The sequence below is a fragment of the Pleurodeles waltl genome, chromosome 1_1, assembly GCF_031143425.1.
Source record: "Pleurodeles waltl isolate 20211129_DDA chromosome 1_1, aPleWal1.hap1.20221129, whole genome shotgun sequence".
In the NCBI taxonomy this organism is placed as follows: Eukaryota; Metazoa; Chordata; class Amphibia; order Caudata; family Salamandridae; genus Pleurodeles; species Pleurodeles waltl.
This window is the reverse complement of record NC_090436.1, coordinates 899107778-899132919: the sequence shown is the minus strand read 5'-3', so window position 1 is coordinate 899132919 and position 25142 is coordinate 899107778. Positions and strand designations below refer to the sequence as shown.

The 25142-nt window shown below is 46.4% G+C and overlaps 1 protein-coding gene across 2 annotated transcripts in view; it reads left to right on the top strand.

Moving 5' to 3' along the window:
* The window catches only part of VPS13A (vacuolar protein sorting 13 homolog A), a 1844906-nt gene that overhangs the window by 720910 nt on the left and 1098854 nt on the right, over positions 1-25142 (top strand). For both annotated transcript variants that reach the window (XM_069230089.1, XM_069230094.1), the window contains exon 36: positions 14764-14894. In XM_069230089.1, coding sequence (XP_069086190.1) covers positions 14764-14894 — 131 coding nt within the window. The remainder of the gene's footprint in view (positions 1-14763; positions 14895-25142) is intronic.

Here is a 25142-nt window from a genome sequence, read left to right as displayed (position 1 = left end):
GGAAGTTGACCTTCATGTTGTGCTACATGTTGAGTGGGCTGTTTGAAATGTTTCCAATTGAGTCATTGTACTGTCAAATGACACAGATGTTATTATTTTGCTAATTAGATTTGTTGCAATATTCATAAGTCAGGGATTGTCGAGAGTTATGGATATGTTATGAAACAGAAAAGACACTTAGGCCCTCATTACAACCCTGGCGGTCGGTGTTAAAAAATTGAATCACGACCATGGCGGAAACCACCAACATAGACAGCCACTTTAACACTCCGACTGCCACGGCGGTACAAACAGACAGCTTGGTGGTCACCGCCAACAGACAGGTGGAAGACAATGTACCGCCCACAATATTATGACAGGCCAATCCGCCACCTTTTCCGGGGCGGATTCAACGCGAACAAAAACACAGCAGAAACAGGACTTGGAAGGGAAAACACTCATCTCTACACAACCCACGAGGAACCAGGACGCCATGGAGCCAGAACTCCAAATACTCCCTGCCCTGCGATAGTATTCCTGGTCCTCTACCAGGAGCACGAAAGACGGCGGCGACGACCACGGTGAGTACTGCACCTACAACACAGGGGAGAGGGAGGGAAAAGAGAGTGACACACACACGCAACACCCCCACCCTCACCCACAACAACACACACACTAAAACATGCTGCAACATTACATTTACAACACCCAACCCCCCTTGGAAGCACGCAATGACAAAAGGAAATGATTGTAATCAATAAAAATCCATGAGTCAAAACTCCAAAGACAGTATAAACAATTATGTACACCAACTATGCAAGTCCAGGTAGTGCACCACTCATAGTCCGTGGACCACTGGGCCCAAAATGCATGGGTTTGGCCCACACTAGATACCAGTAGCGGCGGTGCTGGTGGCAGGCTCACTGACTGCAGTGCTGGCGGTGGTGCTGGTGGCGGGCTCAGTGTGTGGGGTGCTGGCGGCGGTGTCAGTAGCGGCGGTGCTGGTGGCGGGCTCACTGACTGCGGTGGTGGCGGCGGTGTCAGTAGGATAAGATTTTACTTACCAGAGTCCATTCCTCCAGCTACTCCTGCTAGGCCCTCAGGATGCAGTATAGCCAAGACCTGCCCCTCCCAGTCCGCCGCCAGTCCTCTGAACTGCAATCTGGTATCTTGAGACACGGAACGTACCTTCCCCCGTAGGTCGTTCCACCTCTTCCTGATGTCATCCCTTGTTCTTGGATGCTGTCCCACTGCGTTGACCCTGTCTACGATTCTGCGCCATAGCTCCATCTTCCTAGCTATGGAGGTGTGCTGCACCTGTGATCCGAATAGCTGTGGCTCTACCCGGACAATTTCCTCCACCATGACCCTGAGCTCCTCCTCAGAGAACCTGGGGTGTCTTTGCGGTGCCCTGATGTGGTGTTGGTGATATGTGAGGTGGTGTCTGTTGTGATGTGTGAGGGGATGTGTTGGTGTGTGTTGTGTGAGGTGCGTGGATGTTGTGTGAGTGATGGTGTTGTTTGCCTGTGGATGCTAGTTTGTTGATGGTGGTGTCTCTCTCTCTCTCTCTCTGTGTTTCGTTCTCAATTTTTGTTACTAAGGGTTTGTGGGTGATATGGATGTGTGTTTTATACTGTATTGGGTGTGTGGGAGTGGTGTGTGTATGTGTATCAGGTGTGTGTATTTCGAATTGTCCAATGTGGTTGTGTTTTGTAAATGTGTGTGTATTTTGAGCGCAGCGATGTGTACCGCCAATGGAATTCCGCGGTTGAAAGACCGCCGCGTGGATTAGTGGGTCGTGATAGTGTGGGCGTATTCCTGTTGGCGTGACAGTGGAGGTTAAGTTATCGCCAGTTTATCACTGACCTTTGGTTTGGCGGACTTGTGTGGGTGTCTAGATTTTGGCAGATTCCGAGCTGTGGGTCGTAATAGCTGAAGCGGAATTCCGCCGCCGCAGCGGTGTGTTGGCGGTCTTCTGCACAGCGGTAAGCGGGATTTACCGCCAATGTTGTAATGAGGGCCTTAATCCTGTTTATATCCTGTTTATATTCTGAACAAGAAATTTGACCCAGAAATGCCCAGTATTATAATCAAGGCACATATTCTTACGGGTGATGAGACTCTGAGGAAAATTAGAACAAAGCTTGGAACTTTAACTGCTGAGCCTGTGAAGTTTCTAAAAGGATTTGCTGAGGCAGAAGGAGAATTTGACTTTAAAGACATAGAAAATTACCTTGTGCGTTTATGGAAAATGTGTTCTGATTGGCACACATTTGACAGTCTTCAGTTCAGTGAGTTCAAGAGATCAGTCCTGGTAAGTGACCTTCCACTGATGCCATATTTTGTGCCTACACACATTAAAAGGGTGTTCTACTTGATCAGAAGACGTGTAAATGTTGTGGATTATGCATATGTAGAGAAAGATTCATGTGAATTTGGTTTAATCAGGAAATTTCTAAAGCCTCTACCCACAGAACTTACACGTACATGTACTTGCAAGACCTCTGCTACAAAAAGATGTCCCTGTCGATATGCTCTTCTCAAATGTTCAACATTCTGTAAATGTACCACAAGCGATTACTGAAACAAGCAAAGTGAACTTTGAAAATGTGTCTAAAACGGGAGTGATAAACTTTTTTTCTCCATATTCGGATCATAAACGTTGTTTGGTGTCTACATAAAAGGATTAAAACCGATTTATTATTTGTTTAATTTCTATATATGTCTCTTCTTCCTCTATTATAGCTGCCATTTTGGAAAATGGCAACGGTTTGTTCTGAGGAGTTATTTTCTGTCTCTGTAAGACTACTTGGCCCCCAAAGCCTATGTTTTGCCACCAAAATTAAGTATATAGGTCTCATGAATACTGAAATATTACATCATCACTACAACACATCAGCCTTTGTTAAAAATGTCCTCCGGAAAAGTTTAGCCTGTCACCAGTGTCTACCCAAGCTAAATTACTCCTCTAATGATCAAAAAACACAAATCAAAAATGAAAATCTCTGGACTAGAATTTTGTAAGGAGGTCTATCAGGGGGCCAGGAATATAGTGTGTTGAGCATTGGATCCGTATACCCGAAGTGTTTCCCTGACCTCAAGCCCATTTGTTTGCCTGACCAACTGGAAACCTCTGTGTGGTTAAAGGTGTATTAATACCCCTCTGGGCTGTGGGTTAGTAATACTACAGCTCCCAGAGCTCTTAAAGGAACAATTCTTTTGAGTGAGTGATGTTACTGGATTACGTATTGTGTGTTTCTATAATATATGAAGACTCATGTCAAAACCTGACGCAAAGCAAAACAAGCACCAAATAACCTCCCTTCTGCATACTACCAATACAAAAGCTTGGCACAAGTAAAATAGCAATGTATGTCCATTTACCAAAGACATGCTCATTCTACAAAATAAGATGAAAGCAAATCTGCTAAAACAGAAACCTCCCACAAGCATGTGAGCAAATGAACAGCACAGTGAATGTTGAGTACCCGAACCTTGCGAGATATATAAATGATGTTTACAACAAATGCAAAAATGATTAAACAGAAATTCAGAATAGAGTGTGTGATTACAAGAAACATAAGTATGCCAGCTTGGCGTTCATTCGGTTTGGTTGCAAGGAATACAGGTTTTTTTATCCCCAAAACTCTGTTTGAGAAAGTCTGTTTTTTTATTATCTCTGTCTGGCCTTATAGGGACCTCTTCCAGTATTTGGAATCTCAGTTGTGGGATATTATGACCAGCCTTTAACCAATGCATTGCTACATTGGATGTTTGGATTTTATTCCAAATGTTACGTTTGTACTCAGTGAAACTGATTCTCACTTTTCTTTCAGTTTTTCCCACATATAACCTGCTGCATGGACATGTAAAAATGTGCACTACATTTTCGCTGTTGAAGGTAGCAGAGTGTCTGAGTGTGATGGAATTGCCTTTCAAGGAATGAAAAACTTTATTGCCTGTAATTACGTTATTACAATGTACACTGTTCATACATTTGTGTGTTTTCATGAACGTGTCCTGCATGTTAGGTTTCTTGTAAGATGGAATTTCTTTGATATTTCTTAAGCTACTGTGAGTAAAGAGTTGTTTCTCAGTGAACAGACCACTAAAGTCTGGTTCTTTTCTGAGGATTTCTCATATTTTATTAATGATATTCTTGATAATGTGATATTTCGTCAAGTACTTTAGCACACAAACCATCTTTTCAGACAGCTTTTTTGGGTCGTTGTCAAAAGGTTGTTACTGTCTAATTTTTCAACTTGCCTTAGAGATTGGTCCAATAGGTATTGGGGATACCCCTGGAATTTGAATTTGGCTGTGAACGGCTCATATGATTTAGTCAAGTCCTCAGGATCAGAGTTGATGCACTTAAGATGAATGAACTGTGAAAATGGTAAGTGTTTCTTTAATGCCGGATGATGACAACTTTTGAAGTGTATACCGTTGTTCCAGTCAGTGGCTTTCGTAAACACCCTGGTATGTATTCCGGTAGGCCTGATACTTATGAGTACCTCCAGGAGTGATATTTCATCTTTTTCAATTGAATGGGTTAACTTAATATGATGGCTTCTTGAATTCAGGATGCAAATGGTTTCTGCCACAATGTAGGGATTTCCCTTTGTTTGCCATGGCCCACTCACTGCTTCTAAATATACTAAAGAAACACCTATAGCAGGACTTAGAGCCCTAAGTCAAGGTGCATTATGTTTGATGTGTGGATATATCTACATAAGCAGATATGCCCCGGTGTGCCTAGTTCAATTACTGGATATTGCAAGCGAACAGGGAAACCATCATAAGGTATGTGCTGAACACTCGTCATCACAAGTTCCCCAGCTACATTATGACTTCACTGAAAGCTATGGTGTTTGGTATCATGCCAGCCTTGGGTTTATTATGATGTGCACCCAGAGGGCACCTTAGTGTTGCCCCCTGAAACCTCCTACTCCCTTAAAATCCTGGCTGACTGGTATCAACCAGTCTGCCACCACAGACATGTTTCTGAACCCCTGCTCCTTTCCCCCCCATCCCGCGCCCCTGAGGTGACAGCCTGCGCTCTGAGTTCAGAAACAGTGCCTGCTTTGGAGGAAGCTGTTATCACACTCTTCTACAGGATGGCCAGTGAATCTGCATACCAAGGTCAGGGACTTCAAATACCCTGCTGCATTTGGTATGCAACCCCAGCTTCCCCAGACCTGGGAGATGCCACCCTCTACCCTGAGGCCCACTTTGGCACCAGTTCAGATGGGAAAATTTGCTATATGGTGGGCTACCCAAAGTGAACACTCGAGGAAACGGTTCTACCATCTTGATTTTGATGGAACTAGGAATTCTGGGACAGGATTATGCCCTGTTCTTACAGGAAGTGGTCATATAGGGGAGGGGGTATTCATTACAAAAGTAAGGAGACCATTGACTACTACGCTACACTCCTCTAAACATCCCTAAATTGAGTACTTATGTGGCCCCCTGACGTCAGAAGAACAGATCCCTCTGACCTAAGAAGAGGACAAATAAGAACCGAAGGAACGAGAACTGTGAATGACTGGTGGAGTTTTGGTGTGAAAACCTGCCAGCCTGCTTCTATCCCACCAGTCGCCGTCCCAACTCGTTGTGCACCTGTGGGGACTCCAAAAGCCTTGTCGGTTCTCCAGCACTTTACCAACCCATCAGTATCTGCCTTGGAGTGGAGGAATCACTTCCCTGCTTTGTGCAGTCAACAACAGCTATGTCAGATTCACCGTTCTGCTGACCACCGGGACCAGCGATGCAGAAGCTGCCCAGGAGGAGCTCCCCGACTTGTCCCCTTTGCAGACTCTTTCTTGGTGCCCCCCCAGCTCCATCGTTGTCAACCGTGCGGTGCGCAAGACACCTGACTCGACTAGTGCCACTGCACCCGGACTCCCCAGGGCAGGTAAGACTGTATCGCTGGTCTTGCTTGTGGCTTTGCACCCTTAGCACACTACAATCCACAGGGAACCCCGGAGAACTGTTTGCAAGGACCCCTTTGCAGTAAAAGTAGTTTGAAACCTTTACAACGTAAAAAAGCATTATCATAAAAGTGCTACTTACTTGTAAATTGTTACAACTGCAACAGTCTTTATTGTCTTTGAAGTTTTCTGGTGTTAAAACATTACATAAAGGGTTGTATGTTCCTTTAGCACTTAAGGTGGGGCTTTTACATCCATATGCATTTCATATTTTTTTTAGCACAGCCAGCATTTTGTTTGTTGTTTTTATATCTTAATCAGCTGCTTCTTTTCCAAGAAGGCAGTTGTTTGTGATGCACATTCTATCAGCAATTTGTACACCATGCACTTTGTGCTTTGTTCATGACTGTCATGTATGGTACGCAATATTTTAACTTGTATTGTCACTCCATGAGCTCAGGGGTCAGCCCCCATTTTCTAGACACATTAGTACGTCACACCTGTTCTTCGAACCCTGCATGGGTTACAATATAAAGAACATGTAGACCAAAGGGGGGGCAGAGGGCATTCCAGTCATGACTGTACTGGGATGTGCACCATTCCACAGACAGATCTGCTGGGATTGCCATCCAGACGTCCATCCTCTTTAGGTATGGGGTTGTGGCTTATCCCTTAGATCAAGACAGGCAGATGGGTTATCACCACTATGCTCTCAGATCTAGACATAGGGCATAGACAGGAGTCTCTAGGCTCATACAAAATGGTTGGGTTGCTTATCCTCTTTAAACTTGTTGTAATGATTATTACCATACTATGTTTCATCTGCCTTATTATCAAAGTGCATGTATTTTATACTGGGCTGCAATTGCTTCACGAAATGCATTGAAATCCAATTTTCATCTTGTGTCCTGCCTTGGCATGTGTGAGTCACTGGGTAATTCCGCAAAAGGGGTACGATCTGTTTCCGCTACTTCCCTGAGGAGTAAGAGTGTCAGGTTTAGATCGTCACAAATTACCATTTCTTTCCCAGGGTTGGTTTAAGCACTGCAGGCTAGCCAAGAGTTAGGCCAACAAAGCTTCCAAAGTTGTACACTCAGCCATGCTGCCTTCCTAAACACACAGTCTTATTACCATAACAGGAGCACACAACAAAACAAAGTAACTATTTTTCTAAACATTGGTCTTGAGTTCCTTCTTGTGTGTGTCATTTATTGACTCTGTGTGTTAAACAAATGCTTAGCACAACTTCTCGCCTACATTACCATAACAGAGAGCTTTTGGGGTTAATACTTTACACCTGTAAACCAATAAGGGGTCACCTGTACTATCTACACAGTGTACCCCTACATTTGGTACACTACATAGATAGCCAGCGTCCTACACTATGCCTCAGTGGGACCTTAATTTGATTCTCACTTTCTCAATGTGTGCTCCTTTCGAGCCTCTCCACAGTTTACCTCTGGGCCTCTCCACACTTTTCCTTTCGAGCCTCTCCTCAGTTGTCCCCTCCCGCTGCTCATGATTAAAACAGCATTCCTTGTGGCTATTACATCAGCCTTGAAGGTTAGCGAGCTGGACGCATTATCTTTCAAGCCTCCATTCTTCTCACTTTATCCAGACAAAATGGTGCTTTACACTAGGGCCTCTTTCCTGCAGAAAGTGGTAACACCATTTTATGTGGGCCAATCTGTTACCTTGTCAACCTTATATGCTCCTCCATGATGCCCCTCTAAGGAAGAGGAGCGACTCCACCTTCTCGATCCAGAAAGAGCATTGCAGTTCTACCTTGGTCGCACAAAAGAGTTCCAGGTGCGTGACCAACTGTTTGTGCGGTACGTTAGAGCGAATAAAAGTCAGATGGTGCAAAAACTAACCATTTCTTGATAGCTGATTCTCAGCATCAAGAAGTGATATGCATAACGCAGCCTCCTGACTGCTTATGTGCTCATTCCACCAAAGCTAAAGCTGCTACCACTACATTAGCATGTTGAATCCCACTCCTGGACATCTGCCAGGCAGCAATGTGGACTTCCGTGTACACGTTTACCAAGCATCACTGGCTGGACAGTCAGGTCCGTAGGGGCAGACAATTTTCCTGTTCGGTCCTGCAGAACTTCATAGTTTAAATTTGCCCGCAGACCCACCACTGGGGATTGTATTGCTTGGCTATTTGTTCAAAGGTAAGGAATCTGCAGCTAGAACTCTCTGTCTTATGAACAATTTACTTACCATCTGTAATGCATTATCTGGTAGAGACAATATCTAGCTGCCGATTCCCTACTGCTTTGTGGACAGATTTCTAGTATTAGGCATGATCCCTTTCAGGGCCCTTGTTAGCACACACCAGTGTCAGTACTCTTTAGGGCTCTGTGCTTTTGACTTGGAAAGTTGTGAAAAGTAGCTGACATCAGGGTGCTGAGGTGGCGCCTGTATAGGTAAAGCAGACGTCACTTCCAGCACGGGCAACGCCCATGGAGCCTACCGATGCCACCTACTGGCGCACAGGGGTTCTTACGAAAAATCTTCCAGGTCCAGTCTGACGACTGGGGCGAAGTCAAAGGTGAGGAATCTGCGGTTAAATATTGTCTCTACAATATCAGGCATTACACAGAGGTTAGTAACTTGTTCTTTAGTTCTGATGGGTTCCCCATTTGAACCTCTTCATGGTTGTCCTTTGTGGCTTTTAACATTTAAAACTATATTTCTTATTGCCAGCACAACTGCAAGGAGAGGTAGTGAGCTTCAAGCCTTGAGTGTTAAACCTCCCTTTACCACATTCTTTCCTGACAAGTTGGTGTTGAGAACTAGGGCTGCCTTGCTGCATAAAGTGGTCATTTGGTTCGGTCAGTCTATCACCCTTTCCACGTTATCTTCTCCTCCCCATTCATCCAAAGAGGACAAAAGACTTCAACAATTCTACTCCAAAAGTGTTGTCAGTTTCTTTGTGGCTAGGACAAATCAATTCAGACTGGATCACCAGCTTTTTGTGGGGTTCATTGGAAAAATTAATGGAAAGGCACTACACGAAAACGACTTTCCCAAGAAGGACTATACTTTGCATCAAGCTCTGCTATGGTATGGCACACAAGAAGTTTCCTGAGCCTCAGCCTTAGCTAGAGGGGTCCCTGTGGCAGATATTTGTAAAGCAACGACTTGAGCCTCCCTTCACATTTTTATGAAACATTATTGTTTGGATTCCAAAGTGGGGTGGGACCGTCAATTAGATCATTCTGGTTTCTGGTATAAATAGACCTGCACACAGGTGCTGAACTGCTTGAGGATTCTGTTCAAAGGTTGAGAAATTCATAGGTAGATATGTTCATCAGAAGAACAAATTACTTGCCTTCTGTTTTGATTTTTCTTGTGGATACAGATCTGTCTGTGTATTCATCAGTGACCCAGCATCCCTGTTACATGACCTTTTATACCAAAGGAGCTTGCTTATGTATTACCTCCAAACTCAGTCAGACCGATCTGAGTCTTCTAAATTATCCAATGTTTCCTCAGAAATGTCTGGATCCTCTTTGTGCACCGCCAGATCTTAATCAAGATCTTGCTTCTCCAATCCCCTTTTAAAGAGAGACTCCTCAGAAAAATATTGAGATTGATATGTGAGCCTGTAGGTGAAAAATATTCATGGTCCATGGATCAGAAAACCCCAGAGGCCTGCTCTTTCGAAGGGACATGCCTGGCATAGGCCTCCTTTTCTTTAAAGTTGTAACCTAAGAAAATGTTTTTTACAATTTGATTAAGCTGCACTTTCATCTTGTGTAGGAAAAGAACTTGACGGTAAGAATCTGATTCAGTGTTCAAACTGGGATAAAATAACTTTTTTCTTAACATCTTCTTGCCTAAAGAGTCAACATTTTTTAAAAGAGAGAATGCTATTATTCAGATGTGGTGTTTTGCATTAAAAGTCTTCCATTCCCTATAGTTGAATCACAAATATTTCTCTGCCTCTTAAAAGATTGTAAGCCTCGTATTCAGGAGTTAGATTCTTAAGTTAGCACAGCTGAGCTGTCAGTGTAAACCCTTATTCCCCAAATGAGCTGCTAACCTTTCCACAGTAAAAACAACAGTTTGGGTTTTTTACTGTTATGACATATGAAAATACATGTCCTACTTTTTAATATACAGCACCCTGCCTTGGACTCGTTAGTCCTTTGTAAGGAAATGCCTCCTTGGCATGGTTACCCCCTGACATTTTGCCTTTGCTGATGCCAAGTTATGATTTGAAAGTGTGCTGGGATCCTGCTAACCAGGCCCCAGCACCAGTGTTCTTTCCCTAAACTGTACCTTTGTCTCCACAATTGGCACAACCCTGGCACTCAGGTAAGTCCCTTGTAACTGGTACCCCTGGTACCAAGGGCCCTGATGCCAGGGAAGGTCTCTAAGGGCTGCGGCATGTCTTATGCCACCCTAGGGACCCCTCACTCAGCACATACACACTGCTTCACAGCTTGTGTGTGCTGGTGGGGAGAAAAAGACTAAGTCGACATGGCACTCCCCTCAGAGTGCCATGCCAACCTCACACTGCCTGTGGCATAGGTAAGTCACCCCTCTAGCAGGCCTTACAGCCCTAAGGCAATGTGCCCTATACAACCAGGTGAGGGCATAGCTGCATGAGCAATATGCCCCTACATTGTCTTAACAGAACCTTAGACATTGTATGTGCAGGATAGCCATAAGAGTATATGGTCTGGGAGTCTGTCAAACACGAACTCCACAGCATCATGATGGCTACACTGAAAAAAGGGAAGTTTGGTATCAAACTTCTCAGCACAATAAATGCACACTGATGCCAGTGTGCAGTTTTTTGTAAAATACACTCAGAGGGCATCTTAGAGATGCCCCCTGAAAACATACCCGACTTCCAGTGTGGGCTGACTAGTTCCTGCCAGCCTGCCACACACCAGCCATGTTGCTGGCCACATGGGGAGAGTGCCTTTGTCACTTTGTGGCCAGGGAGGAGGCACAAAGAGGGTGTAGCCACCCTCAAGGACAGTAGCCATTGGCTACTGCCCTCCCAGACCTAAACACACCCCTAAATCCAGTATTTAGGGGCTCCCAGAACCGAGTAAAATAGATTCCTGCAACCTAAAGAAGAAGAAGGACTGCTGACCTGAAGCCCTGCAGTGAAGACGGAGACGACAACTGATTTGGCCCCAGCCCCACCGGTCTGTCTCCCTACTTCGACGAAAACTGCAACAGCGACGCATCCAACAGGGACCAGCAACCTCTGAAGCCTCAGAGGACTGCCCTGCATCCAAAGGACCAAGAAGCTCCCGATAACAGCGGTCCTGTTCAACAAACTGCAACTTTCTGCAACAAAGAAGCAACTTTAAAGACTTCACGTTTCCCGCCGGAAGCGTGAGACTTTCCACTCTGCACCCGACGCCCCCGGCTCGACCTGCGGAAAACTAACACTACAGGGAGGACTCCCCCGCGACTGCGAGCCCGTGATTATCCAGAGTTGACCCCCCTGAGCCCCCACAGCGACACCTGCAGAGGAAATCCAGAGGCTCCCCTTGACCGCAACTGCCTACAACAAGGAACCCGACGCCTGGAACCAGCACTGCACCCGCAGCCCCCAGGACCTGAAGGAACCGAACTCCAGTGCAGGAGCGACCCTCTGCCTAGCCCAGGTGGTGGCTACCCTGAGGAGCCCCCCGTGCCTGCCTGCATTGTTGAAGAGACCCCTGGGTCTCCCCATTGATTTCTACATAAAACCCGACGCCTGTTTGCAGTCTGCACCCGGCCGCCCCTGTGCCGCTGAGGGTGTAATATCTGTGCCTGCTTGTGTGTCCCCTGGTGCCCTACAAATCCCCCCTGGTCTGCCCTCCGAAGACGCTGTTACTTACCTGCTTGCAGACTGGAACCGGGGCACCCCTGTTTCCATTGAAGCCTATGTGTTTTGGGCACCTCTTTGACCTCTGCATCTGACCGGCCCTGAGCTGCTGGTGTAGTAACTTTGGGGTTGCCTTGAACCCCCAACGGTGGGCTACCTTGGACCCAACTTTAAACCCTGTAAGTGTTTTACTTACCTGTGAACTTAACAATTACTTACCTCCCCCAGGAACTGTTGATTTTTGCACTGTGTCCACTTTTAAAATAGCTTATTGACATTTTTGTCAAAACTGTACATGCTATTGTGATTATGCAAAGTTCCTAGAATACCTGAGTGAAATACCTTTCATTTGAAGTATTACTTGTAAATCTTGAACCTGTGGTTCTTGAAATAAACTAAGAAAATATTATTTTCTATATGAAAATCTATTGGCCTGGAATCAGTCTTTGAGTGTGTGTTCCTAATTTATTGCCTGTGTGTGTACAACAAAAGCTTAACACTACCCTCTGATGAGCCTACTGCTCGACCACCCTACCACAAATTAGAGCATTAGAATTATCTCTTTTTGCCACTATCTTACCTCTAAGGGGAACCCTTGGACTCTGTGCACACTATTTCTTACTTTGAAATAATATATACAGAGCCACCTTCCTACATCCTTCCTAAGGGGTGACATATATAATAAAAATAGAGGTGTGGACTTTGGCATTAGTTTAAATGGCAAAATCAAGCTAGCCATTTTAAAACTCCACCAGTCTGCAGTGGCAAGATGGGAGACATGTTTTACACACACATGTAGGCACAATAAATGCTGCAACCCACGAGGGACACTTTAACATACAGGCCCTGGTACCCAGGTATCGTATACTAGAGACTTTTAAGTAAGTTAACTTATGCCAATTGGGTATCAGCCAATCAAACATATGGTTTTAAATGTCATAGCAATAGCAAAGAGGCCTGAATATCAGTCCTCGGTGCACTCTGAGAGTAGAAAAAACAAAAGCATCAGTTCAAAACTTTGGAGGTGTTCATGCAAGAAGCATTTTTCATACACCCAATCCCAGGGTTAGTCTTATTGTAAAAAACGTTACTAAAAATTAAGTGAATTAGGCCCTGATTCTAACCCCGGCGGTCTTTGACCGCCGGGGCGAGGGTCGGCGGGAGCACCGCCGACAGACCGGCGGTGCCCCGCAGGGCATTCTGACCACGGCGCTTTGGCCGCGGTCAGAAAGGGTAAACCGGCGGTCTCCCGCCGGTTTACCGCTGCCCTCAGAATCCCCCATGGCGGCGCAGCTTGCTGCGCCGCCATGGGGGATTCTGACCCCCCCTACCGCCATCCTGTTCATGGCGGGAAAGCCGCCATGAACAGGATGGCGGTAGTGGGGGGTCGCGGGGCCCCTGGGGGCCCCTGCCGTGCCCATGCCAATGGCATGGGCACGGCAGGGGCCCCCGTAAGAGGGCCCCGCAAGGTATTTCAGTGTCTGCCTTGCAGACACTGAAATACGCGACGGGTGCTACTGCACCCGTCGCACCTTCCCACTCCGCCGGCTCGATTACGAGCCGGCATCCTCGTGGGAAGGGAGTTTTTCCCTGGGCTGGCGGGCGGTCTCTTGGAGACCGCCCGCCAGCCCAGGGAAAAACTCATAATACCCTCCGCGGTCTTCTGACCGCGGAGCGGTATTATGGGGGCGGAATTCTGGCGGGCGGCCTCCGCCGCCCGCCAGAATTAGAATGACCCCCTTAGTCTTTTAGGTTCCATGATAACCTTCAAATTAAGTGATGTTTTCAAAAAGTAAACTGACTAACTTATCCCCTGAATGCACTCCTGTTCTATCCCATTGTGGTCATAGTCCAATATTACAAGTCTAAAATAACTGCAGCCGTTCGTCTTTTAGGAAAGAAAGTGTTGAAAAATGATAGCCTTTCTTACAGTTAACCAACCTAACCTCTTTAACAATCGCATTCCGTAGTTTTGAGGGTTTTAAATGTGAAATTATGCTGCAAGACAAAACTTATTTTCTCTCTTTATCCAGAGACATGATCAAAATAATGGACGCTTATGATTGACATTTTTCTCTGAATGTTTTCTGTTGTAAATTACATTTTGTTGTTGTTTACTTATTTGGTGAGAATACTTAAGTGTCAGATCTTGTAAATGTGTCATTGAATCAGTGATGGAAAGTATGACACTTTTGCTGCATTAAAACAACACACCAAACAGTAAAAAAGATAAAGAAAGCACTAAAAACACTAAAAGGATTTTAGATGTCAATTGGGAAATCTAAACCAAAGACAAATGTTCAGAGCCATGTTAAAAAGATAATTAAAGACTGGGTTATTGTAAGGAGTTGGAAGAGGGTTCCAACATACCATGACAGCCACTGAAAATGATACTTAAAAGTTTGGGAATTTTCTGAATGTCTAAATGTGCAAGATACTGTCTGTTACTTCCATACTAATGGACAGAAATGCCTTCTAAGCAAATTAAAGTTGTGTTTTCAGTTGAAAAGCATTAATAATGAGGCAACTAGTTTCAAACAAATCAAAGCATCCAAAAGCAACCGATGACGCTGAATGTTCTCGCTCCCATTCCTGAGCAGGCAAATGTATCAATCGTTCATTTTGTAGCATCCCTAAAAACATGCATGTGGATATTATTTTGGAGTTGTGCATTTCATTTCCCTTTCAGTGCTGCATTTTGAAATTTATTTGGATGTAGTTTGTGTCTGAATTTAGTATGACAATGTCAACTTGGTTATAGCCCATGTTATCATGTTTGATGACACTTGTGTTTTTTTTAGACATTTCTGCAACGTTCGATTAGACTTGGAGACCCTCACTGAGTTTAAGATGCAGTTTGCATCTAAGATGAACACACATTGTGACTATAAATGGTGGCTACATGTATTTGGTTGTATGGACAAGGTTTTTACAAATGTTTTGCCTGCTTTTTAAATATTTTTATTATTTCAACTTGCTGTAACAAACTTTATTCTTTGGAAGGTACAACATTGGTGACAGCTGCTGTAGTGGAAACATATACACCAATCAAAGTTAAAACAACCATGAAGTTGGATTTCCAGTTTGACTCCTTGACACTGAATTTACATAGTCCGAATTCAAAGCAGCTTCAGGTAAGAAAATGGTAATGTCTTTCAAATTAAACAGTTTGATTTGTGAGAGGAATCCGCGCTTGAAATATTTATTTCACAAAAACTATCAAGCTCCACCTGTTTTTAGGATCAATGGCAACAAGTGATTGAATTGCCTGAATGGATCAATATGATTGGCAATTGGACTGGGTGCTTTCCTGTATACCTTTTTTATTTGCTGACTGGACCATCAATCATATGCATCTCACTCTTTTGGCCAAAGAAGCCGTGGAGGGAATGTCAACATCAGAAGTAGGCCGTGGTTATTATTCCCACTACTTTCTGATGCTGAAGAAGGGTGGAGGCCTTCATTCTAGACTGGACCTGTTCCCTCTTTACTTCCTTAAAAAGGAGAGATTCCAGTTGCTCATGTTGCCTCATGTCCTGTCTTCTCTGGATCCTAGAGATTAGATGGTAGCGTTGGGCTTGCAGAACGTGTACACATCCTCGTCCTGCCGTCCCACAGACGTTACTTGTGGTTCATGGTGGACCACAAACATTTTCAGTTTGCTGTTCTCCCCTTTGCATTAACAGCACCCTACAGGTGTTCATGAAAATGATGGTGGTGGTTGCAACCCACCTGAGATGGTCAGGGGTTCTAGTTTTGATCGACTTTGACAATTGCCAGTTAAAAGCAGGCTCACCCTAGGCATTCGTCACCAAACCCCATACTATGACAGACCTCCAGTATTTGCTGGGGTTCTCGATCAACGTACCTCAGTCTCACTTGACTCCCTGTCATACTCTTTCATCTTCGCCACTCTGAACACAGAGGTGTTCCGCTCCTATCCTCCAGAGTGGCGAGTCCAGAAAATTCAGGGTATGACTCTGGTGTGGGAAACTGGCACTTTGTTGTAGTACCCCCTGCTCTCCCCTCCACACTTTTTGCCTGACTTCTGGATGCAATTTGGACTGGAGTGCACTGGATACTGCTAACCAGGTTCACAGTGCCAGTATTCTTTCCCTAAAATTGCAAAGGTTCCACTATAAGTCCCTAGAACTTGGTACTTAGGTACCCAGGGCATAGGGGTACTAAGGGTAGGCCCCTGAGGGCAGCAGCACTGATTTTGCCACAATCTAGAGTCATGCATCCAGATTCACCCCTCACCTCCATAGCAGGCTGAGTACTGGTGAAATCCTAAAATGCAAACTCGACACAGCACATTGCCTGTGTGCCCTGACCACTGTAACACGTATAGGTAAGTCACCCCTCTGGCACGCCTTTCAGCCCTAAGACAGGGTGCTCCATATTGTATGTATTGTATTGTACTATATTGTATGTGAAGGTATAGCTACATGAGCAATATGCCCGCACTGTGTCCTTGCCAAACCTGGTACATAGTGAGCGGGCAGAGTAACCATTTTAATGCATTTGCTGAACACTGGTCAACATGAGCTTCACAGCTACATGATGGGCACTCTGAACCCTTGGTTGTTTGGTATCAAACTGCTCAGAATAATAAATCCAAACTGGTGCCACTTTTGGATCAATCCTTAAATGTACCCATGAGTCACCTTAGAGGTGCCCCGTGCAAAAGCTAACTAACCTGGCATGGTTGCTGACTGGTTCTATCCAGCAGGCCACCTCCAGACAACCAATATACAAACATTGGGGGAGAGCCCTGTGTCTCTGTTTTGTAAAACAATGCCCTTCCTGGATGGAGGAGCTAACACCCCTTCCCTCAGGAATGTGCACTGCTCTGGCTATGAGCTTTAAAGGGCTACCGCCCTTAAAACTCAACCCAGACCTGCTGCAAACAGCAGATAATCCCCCCACACCCCCTTGCAAATCCCCACTTTTGGCAGGAGCAAAGGGAGGAAACCAACAAAGAAGGTAGGAGGAGTTGACTGTGAGGTGGCCCCACCATTTCATTTTCCTCAATATTAGATGGAAGGAAAATAGCCAATTAGGTTTAGGGAAGTGACCCGTCCCACAGGAAGTGGTCACTATAGTGGGTGTAGCCGCCCAAAGTTAAGTGTCCCATTGGACACTACCAGGTTCCCCCTAAAACGTCCACTAAATTCAGTATTTAGTGGGAAACCCTGGACCAAGAAATTAAATTCAAAAGGACAAAGAAGACCAGCCCAAAGAAGAACCAAAGCATGAGAACTGTGGACCTGCTGCACAAGAAAAACGCACCAGACCCTGCCTGCTGCACCCAGGACCTGCAATTGCTGCTGCGGATGAGCATGAAACTGGACTGACCTCAAGAATCCCAGAGGGACCTCCAGGCTTCACCACTCACGCAAGCACTCCCTCCAGAGTGCAGGTACCACTCTGCAACCAGCAAAGAACCCACCGATGACCTGAACCAACCTGCAGAAGCACAACTTGGTAAACCAACATTGTGATTTTATATACATTTTTAAAAGCGACTGCCTATTGATTCCTATGGTGCGTAATTACACACAGAAAGACTGCATTTATTAAAACTTCAAAAATCCATATCTGAAAAAGTACTTAACCAATTTTGATAATCTTTATGTAAAATTTGAAGGATTTTAATAAATTAGTCTCGAGTTATTCCTTCGCATGTGTGAGCTGCATGATTGATACTGTGAGTACAAGAAATGCTCTGCACTTCTCCAAGATTAGCCTGACTTCTTGATCAAGCTACCTCAAAATTAGAGCATTAGGTGATCTAGTTTTTGCCTCTGAAAACCAGCATGTGGTTGCCTGGACCCCCTGCACAGTGTGTCTAGTTTTGCACACTACATAGAGGGCCAGCCTCCTACATCAACTGCCATGCCATACACCCAAAGGCCTTGAGGGAGCGGTCTCGATCCCGGTCGAGAGGAAAATCCCAGAATTGGTCACGGAGCTCAAGATCTTCATAGTAATCCAAGTCCCAAGGTCGTTCAGGTGTATCCCACAAGAAAGGGAAGAAGTCGAAGAGGTCTTCGACTTTGCCCCATCCTTTATAGTCTTCAGATGAGACGCAGGAGGGTTGTCATTCAATGTCTGATTCTATAGTTGAGTCCGCGTCTTTGCTGCCTCTCACCTCTCAGAGTTTCCAGGAGCCGGAGCGACCCCCGGCCACCTTTGCCTGTTTTATGAAGTCATGCGCCTCATATTTGGGTAGTTTATCCCCACTGATGTGCCTTTGGGCCCCCTGGGTTCAGGAAGGCCACTTACTGGTTCCCTGCTGGTGGGTGACCCCCCTGACACCAGTTGCGCCCCTCGGATCCATAGATAGAACCAGACTGGTGGTGGTAGTGCCACCTAAACCTTCCGCTGCTCCAGTCCTTATGATGACTTTCCCACCACCATCTCCATTCTCATCCCTGGCTCCCACACAGAGAGGAAGGAGCATCGTCTGATGCTGACTCCAGTGTTGATTTGGAGCCATGCATGGGCTAGGACTTGAGGAGATTTGGGAGGGTTCCCTGAAAAATCCCAGCCCTTAGAACAAAATGCAGGCTGGTGTGAGGAGTTGGCTGACTGGACTGGATATCTCCCCAGATACTGGCATGCTTTCTCCTCCTACTGTGGAGAAGGAGAGAGCATCATTTACTATGGTGGTAAGAAGTTGCCCTCTTTCGCAGTCAAGACCAGTGTCTTCACAGAAGTGCTTCACCTGGGAGTGATATCCCCACCCCTCTGGAACTGCTTCTCCCTTTTAATAAAGCCCATGTAAAAGCCCTGCTTGGGACTTGGTTCAAGCCCAGCACAGGGGCTCATATGAATATGATGATTGCCCGTCACCACCGCCACACTCCAGGGGACCCCCGTTTTTCCTCACACAACACCCTACTCCAGGGAGCTTGGTTGGCCAAGCCTCCTCTTCCAGAGTAAATCCTGGTGCATTTCCTACCACCCCACTGGATAGGGAATCCAAGAAACTGGACACCTTAGGTAAGAAGATGTTTACTGCTACACGCCTAACACTGCGGTCCATGTACAAAGCATGTCTTTTGGGTCCATGCTATATGGGGTTCAGTTACATAGATGCTGCCCATGGTTCTGGAGGAGGCTCAGACCATACTTACCCAAGCTGTTACTGATGGGAGAGATGCAACTAAGTTGATGATCGGATGTTAACTGGATACTACCCCCTCTCTAGGCAGAGTGGTTTCATCGACTGTGGCATTACAGCGCCACACCTGGCTGAGAAAAACTGTCTTTTCCTGGGATGTCCAAGTATCGTTTATGGATATGCCCTTTGATGGCTCCTGTCTCTTCAAAGACCAGGCGGATTCAGCGCTGGAGCGCTTCAAGGATAGCGGAGCTACGGACAAGTCCTTGGGCCTTTTAATGGCCTTCACCAACTCCAGTCTGCCTTTTGTGGCCAAGGAAGGGGCTTTGAACTGAGTCTATCGGCCTAGCCAACCTAGCACACAAGCCTCTGCATGGCGGCCGGGGACTTGGTACTCACAGACCCCAATGGTCTTGGTTTTTCCTTGGGGAGCCGCAGCCCCCAAAACCCTTTAGTTTGCTCTCTTACCATCATGGGCTTCCAGTTGGGAGCGGGATACACTATGACCTGTTCCACTGGAGGGCTATAATTCATATGGATGGGTTCTTCTTATTGTCCAAAGGGGCTATTCCTTCCCCTTTGTGACTACCCTTCCACCCCCTTGCGACAGGCTGATGGAGGACCGTCACACTTAGCAGTGCCAGGAAGTGATGGCTCTCTTGGCCAAGGGAGCCATAGAGAGGGTCCTGACGCCAGAAGTAGGTTGTGGTTGCTATTGCCGCTACTTTATGGTGCCCAAGAAAGATGGATGCTGGGGGTCCTATCTTAGACCTGCACCCTCTCAATTTGTTCCTCAAGAAGAAGTTGAAACTGCTCACTCTCGCTTAAATCCTGTCTGCAATGGATCCATGAGATTGGATAATAGCGTTGGACTTTCATGACATGCTTCCATATTCCTGTCCTGCCTGCTCAAAGGTGTTACCTGTGATTGAAACTGGCCACAAGCATTTTCAGTTTGCTGTGATCCATGTTAGCCTCACCAGCGCCATTTGGGTGTCCACCAAGGGGATGGCTGAGGTTGCAGTCCATTTGCAGAGATCAGGGGTGCCAGTCTACCTCCATCTTGACGACTGGCTGTTGAAGGTGGGCTCGCTGCAGGCTATCTTCTCCCACCTTCAAACTGCGACACACCTCCTGCATTTATTGGGGTTCATTGTCAAAGTACTGAAGTCACACCTGACTCCCTCTCAGACACTCCTTTTCATTTGAGCTCTTCTGGACACAGTGCATTTTCATGCTTATCCTACTGAACGGCGAATCCAGGATATTCTGCCGATGGTACAGATGTTTCAGCCTCTACCCTGGATTTTGCTGAGACTGAATCTTAAGCTGCTCAGCCTCATGGCTGCCTGCATGTGACACATAACTGTTGGCATATGCAGGCCTCTGCAGTTGGACCTGAAGTCTCAGTAGGGGCAGCATGAGAGGAATCTCTCCAATATTGTCCAGATCCCAGTGGGAACAGCAAGAGATCTGCAGTGGTGGCTAACAAACCCCTCCTTTCCAAAACAAGATCCGACAGTGGTGACAGATGCGTCACTCCTGGGATGGGGTGGCCATCTGGGAGAAAAGGAGATCAGAGGCCTCTGATCTTTGGTTGAATTCAGGCTCCATGTCAACCTGCTGAAGCTTTGGGCGATCTGGCTGGTGTGGAAAGCCTTTTTACCCTCATAAAAGGAAGGCTAGTGCAAGTGTTCATGGGGAAAAAACAGGGCAGGGTGCAGTTATGGACTCTGTCAAGAGGACCCTGTGTCTCTGGACATGGCTGGAATGTCAGGACATATCCCTGGTGGTTCAACACCTGGCAAGCTCTCTGAACACCAAAGCAAACAAACTCAGCCATCGATGCCTAGCGGATCACAAATGGCATCTCCATCCGGAGGTGGCGAAAGTTCTGTTTGATCAGTGTGGAGAGCCATGGTCATATCTGTTCGTCACAACCAAGAATGCAGTCAGTAGTTCTGTGCGCTGGAGTTTCTATGACTGCTCTTGCTCAGAGCTTTTTGTCTTTGGAGCTCATGTGGAACTCATATGTCCTGTATGCTTATACCACTCTTGCCCATAGTTCTCAAGGCTATCAGGAACGACTAGACCCAAGTCATCCTTGAGACCCCGGACTGGTCTCTGAGAGTTTATTATCCCAGCTGTTCAGTTTGGCCATCGGTCCTCCAATCAGGCTGCCTCTTCGGGAGGATCTTCTTTCGCAGCAACAGGGGATGGTTCTCCACCTGATCCTGTCAACTCTACGCCTTAATGCATGCAGATTGTTCATCATGGTATATAATGGGATCGTAATACGGTGGACGGGATATCAGTCAGGTTTGTGATGGAGTATTCCCCTCTGCATAGATCAAAATCAGGCCCATAGTCTCTACCAGATAAGGTGTTACCGAAGGTAAGTAAGGTGTTCTTTAGCCTCTTAGAATCCCTTGCAAACCTTACACTTTGTCTTAAAAACACACATTTTCCTCAGATTTCTGGTATGGAAAGTACTGGAATCTGTGGTGAGCTGCAAACTCCCTACCACATAACATTCCCCCAAGTCTCTCAATAAAAATAGTAACTCACTTTTGTGGGTGGGCCTAGTGCCTGTGACGGGTAACAGGGCACAAAATGCACTTGGGCACATCACATTGTTCCACTGAAAACTGGGCTTTTTTGGCAATGTAGGTACCTGTGGATTTTGGGCCCCAGCTCAGCCAGCACGTAGCGAAACCTAGCAAACCTGTACAGTTTTTTAAAACTAGACAGTTAGGGGAGTCCATGGTGGGGTGATTTGTGTGACTCTCACCAGTTGTTCTTAACTAGAATCCCTTGCAAACCTCAGGACAGTAGCTAGAAGATACTAGCTCACTCTTGTAGACTGTAACTTCCTATCGGTAACCATTCACAGGAAAGTCTTGTAATTCCGGTCTCCTGTTCACTTAAGTTCATACCCGGATATAATCAAAGAAGCTGGAGGTTGAAGGCAAGAAAGGCTGACACTGAAGTCCAGAAATGCTGCCAGACTATTAAATCGATACACCCATACTCTTGGACATGGTGTATCGGGTGACAATTTGCAGGAACTGGTGCTTTTTTCTGAGCTTGTAAAAGTTTTACATATGGCATTCTGTCAAGTTATTCAGGTTGGCCTGAACTCTGCAGACCCTGTGGCCAAGGCTATGGGATTTTATGTGGTCCTTAGATTTCATGCTTGGTTCAGAATCTGGGGATTTTCTACATATAGGCAGTCCACCATTGTGGACCTTCCCTTCTATGGCTGCAAGTTATTTAGTGAGAAGACTGACTTGGTGTTAGAGCAGAATACAAATAGGGCAGTGGAACTAAGGGCAGTTCCCAACTTTCTAGGGTTTGCTCACAAATTAATTTTCCAGCAACGCCAGCCACAACAATTGCAGAAGCAGCCCCAGAATACTCAGCTCCAGCAGTATGGAGGCCATGAAAAGGGCTGAGTCCAAACCACATAACAACCAGCCTCTGCCACCTCCCCCCTTGCTTTCCTCCCTTACACCCTCCAGGAAGCAGCTCTAGTTTGTAATTGTCAAATTGATTGATACTGGAGGGAGACCGGGATTACTCCTCTCTCTGGGCTTGGGAGGCTCTTATCTTCGGACCAGTGGTTCCTCCAAATTGTAGAATAAGAGGTATACCCTAATCCTTCCACTAGGTTTCACACTTCATTCCCCCCCTCCCCATGTTTGTCAGGTAGAGGGCCGTCTATGCATCCTCGAGCAGGAGGTAGCAATCCTGCTGCAGAAAGGAGCAGTGGTGTAGTTGCTAGAGCACGGCAATGGGCAGAGTGCTATCTATCTGTATTTTCTGGTGCCCAAGAAGGACAGCAGTTGTTGTTCAATCCTAGACTTCAGGGGCTTGATTTCTTTTACCTCAAAGAGAAATTCAAGATGGTGACCGTGGCCAATGTTCTCTTAGAAGCAGAAGACTGAATGTTGTCCTTAGATGTCCAAGATGTGTATTTTCACATACCAATAATATGCATGGGAGATATCTGTGTTTTGTGGCCCAGTACGGTCTGTATCAGTTTGTGGTCCTTCTTGTCTGTTTGGACGAACACTCACACCTAAGTCTTTACAGAGGTGACGGTGGTAATAGCATCATATCTCAAAATATCAGGAATCGCAGCGTAGTAAACTGGCTTTCAGAAGGCCAAGTCTTCAGAAATGGTTTTGATCTACGTGCAGAAAATGGCATTCCTGTGTTTTGACCCAGCTTTTTCAGTTAATATACACACACCTCTTCTGGAGCCTTTTGAGTCCCTTGTTCATAGAGGCGAAACAGGACACAACATCCCTTTGAGCCGCTCCACCTCGTTGAATGATATAAGAGATTCAGTGAAGGAAGTTGGCTCTGTATATACTGGCTCAAAGTGAGAGATAGCGTGCACAGAGTCCAAGGGTTCCCCTTAGAGGATGATAGTGGCAAAATTAGATAATGCTAATGCTGTAGTTTGTGGTAGTGTGGTCGAGCAGTAGGCTTATCAGAGGGTAGTGTTAAGCATTTGTTGTACACACACACAGGTAATAAATGAGGAACACACACTCAAAGACTTAACTCCAGGCCAGTAGTTTTTATATAGAAAAATATATTTTCTGAATTTATTTTTAGAACCACAAGATTCAAGATTTGAAGTAAATACATAAAATGCAAGGTACTCCACACAGGTAAGTAAGGAACTTAAAATTAGAGCAGTAACATACATAGTATAGGTTAAAATGGCAATAAGCTATTTTAAAAGTGGACACTGCAAAAATCAACAGTTCCTGGGGGAGGTAAGTAAGGTTAAGTTTCTGAGGTAAGTAAAGCACTTACAAGTTCAGTTTCCTGAGCATAGGCAGCCAACCGTTGGGGGTTCAAGGCAACCCCAAAGTCACTGCACCAGCAACACAGGGCCGGTCAGGTGCAGAGGTCAGAGGTGGGCCTAAAACACATAGGCACCTATGGAGAGCAGGGGTGCTCGGGTTCCAGTCTGCCAAAAAGTAAGTACCCACGTCTTCGGAGGGCAGACCAGGGGGGTTTTGTAGAGCACTGAGGGGGACACAAACAGGCACACAAAATACACCCTCAGCAGCACAGGGGCGGCCGGGTGCAGTGTGCTTAGCAGGCGTCGGGTTTTCTGTAGAAATCAATAGCGGGACCCCGGGGACACTCTTAGCGGTGCAGGCAGGGCACAGGGGGGCTTCTCGGGCCAGCCACCTACTGGGCTAGGCAGGGGAGTCCTGTGATGGTCACTCCTGCACTGGAGTATGGTTTCTTTTGGTCCTGGGGGTTGCAGGTGCAGTGCTTGGTCCAGGCGTCAGGTTCTTGGTTCCAGGCAGTCGCATCAGGGGGAGCCTCTGGATCCTCTCTGCATGCGTCGCTGTGGGTGTGCAGGAGGGTCGTCTCAGGTTACTCACGAGGTTGCAATCGCCTGGGAGTCCTCTTTGCAGGTTCTCTGGAGCTCGACCCGGGGGCGTCGGGTGCAGAGTGTGAAGTCTCACACTTCCGGCGGGGAGAGTGAGTTCTTTGGAAGTTGCTAAAAAGTTGCAAAGCCGTTGCTGTTTTTGAACAGTGCCGCTGTTCTTGGGAGTTTCTTGGTACTTTGGGTTCAGGGCAGTCCTCAGAGGCTTCAGAGGTCGCTGATCCCTGTCAGATGCATCGCTGTGCAGGTTCTTGGAGTCTGGAGACAGGCCGGCCGGTATGGCTGGGGCCCGGTCAGTTGTCGTCTCCGTTGTCTCTGCAGGGCTTTCAGGTCAGCAATCCTTGTTCTTTGTGTAGGTTGCAGGAATCTGATTTCCTGGGTTCTGGGTTGTCCCTAAATACTAGATTTAGGGACTCCCCTGCCCTACTAGATTTAGGGGTGTGTTTAGGTCAGGAGGGCAGTAGCCAGTGGCTATTGTCTTGGAGGGTGGCTACACCCTCTTTGTGCCTCCTCTCTGAGGGGAGGAGGGCACCTCCCTAATCCTATTCAGGGAATCCTCCAATCTCAAGATGGAGGATTTCTAAAGGCAGGGGTCACCTCAGCTCAGGGCACCTTAGGGGCAGTCCTGACTGGTGGGTGACTCCTCCTTGTTTTTCTCATCATCTCCTACAGCCTTGCAGCCAAAAGTGGGGGCAGTGGCTGGAGGGGCGGGCATCTCCACCAGCTGGGATGCCCTGAGGTGCTGTAACAAAAGGCATGAGCCTTTGAGACTCACTGCCAGGTGTTATAGTTCCTGCAGAGGGAGGTGAAAAGCACCTCCACCCAGTACAGGCT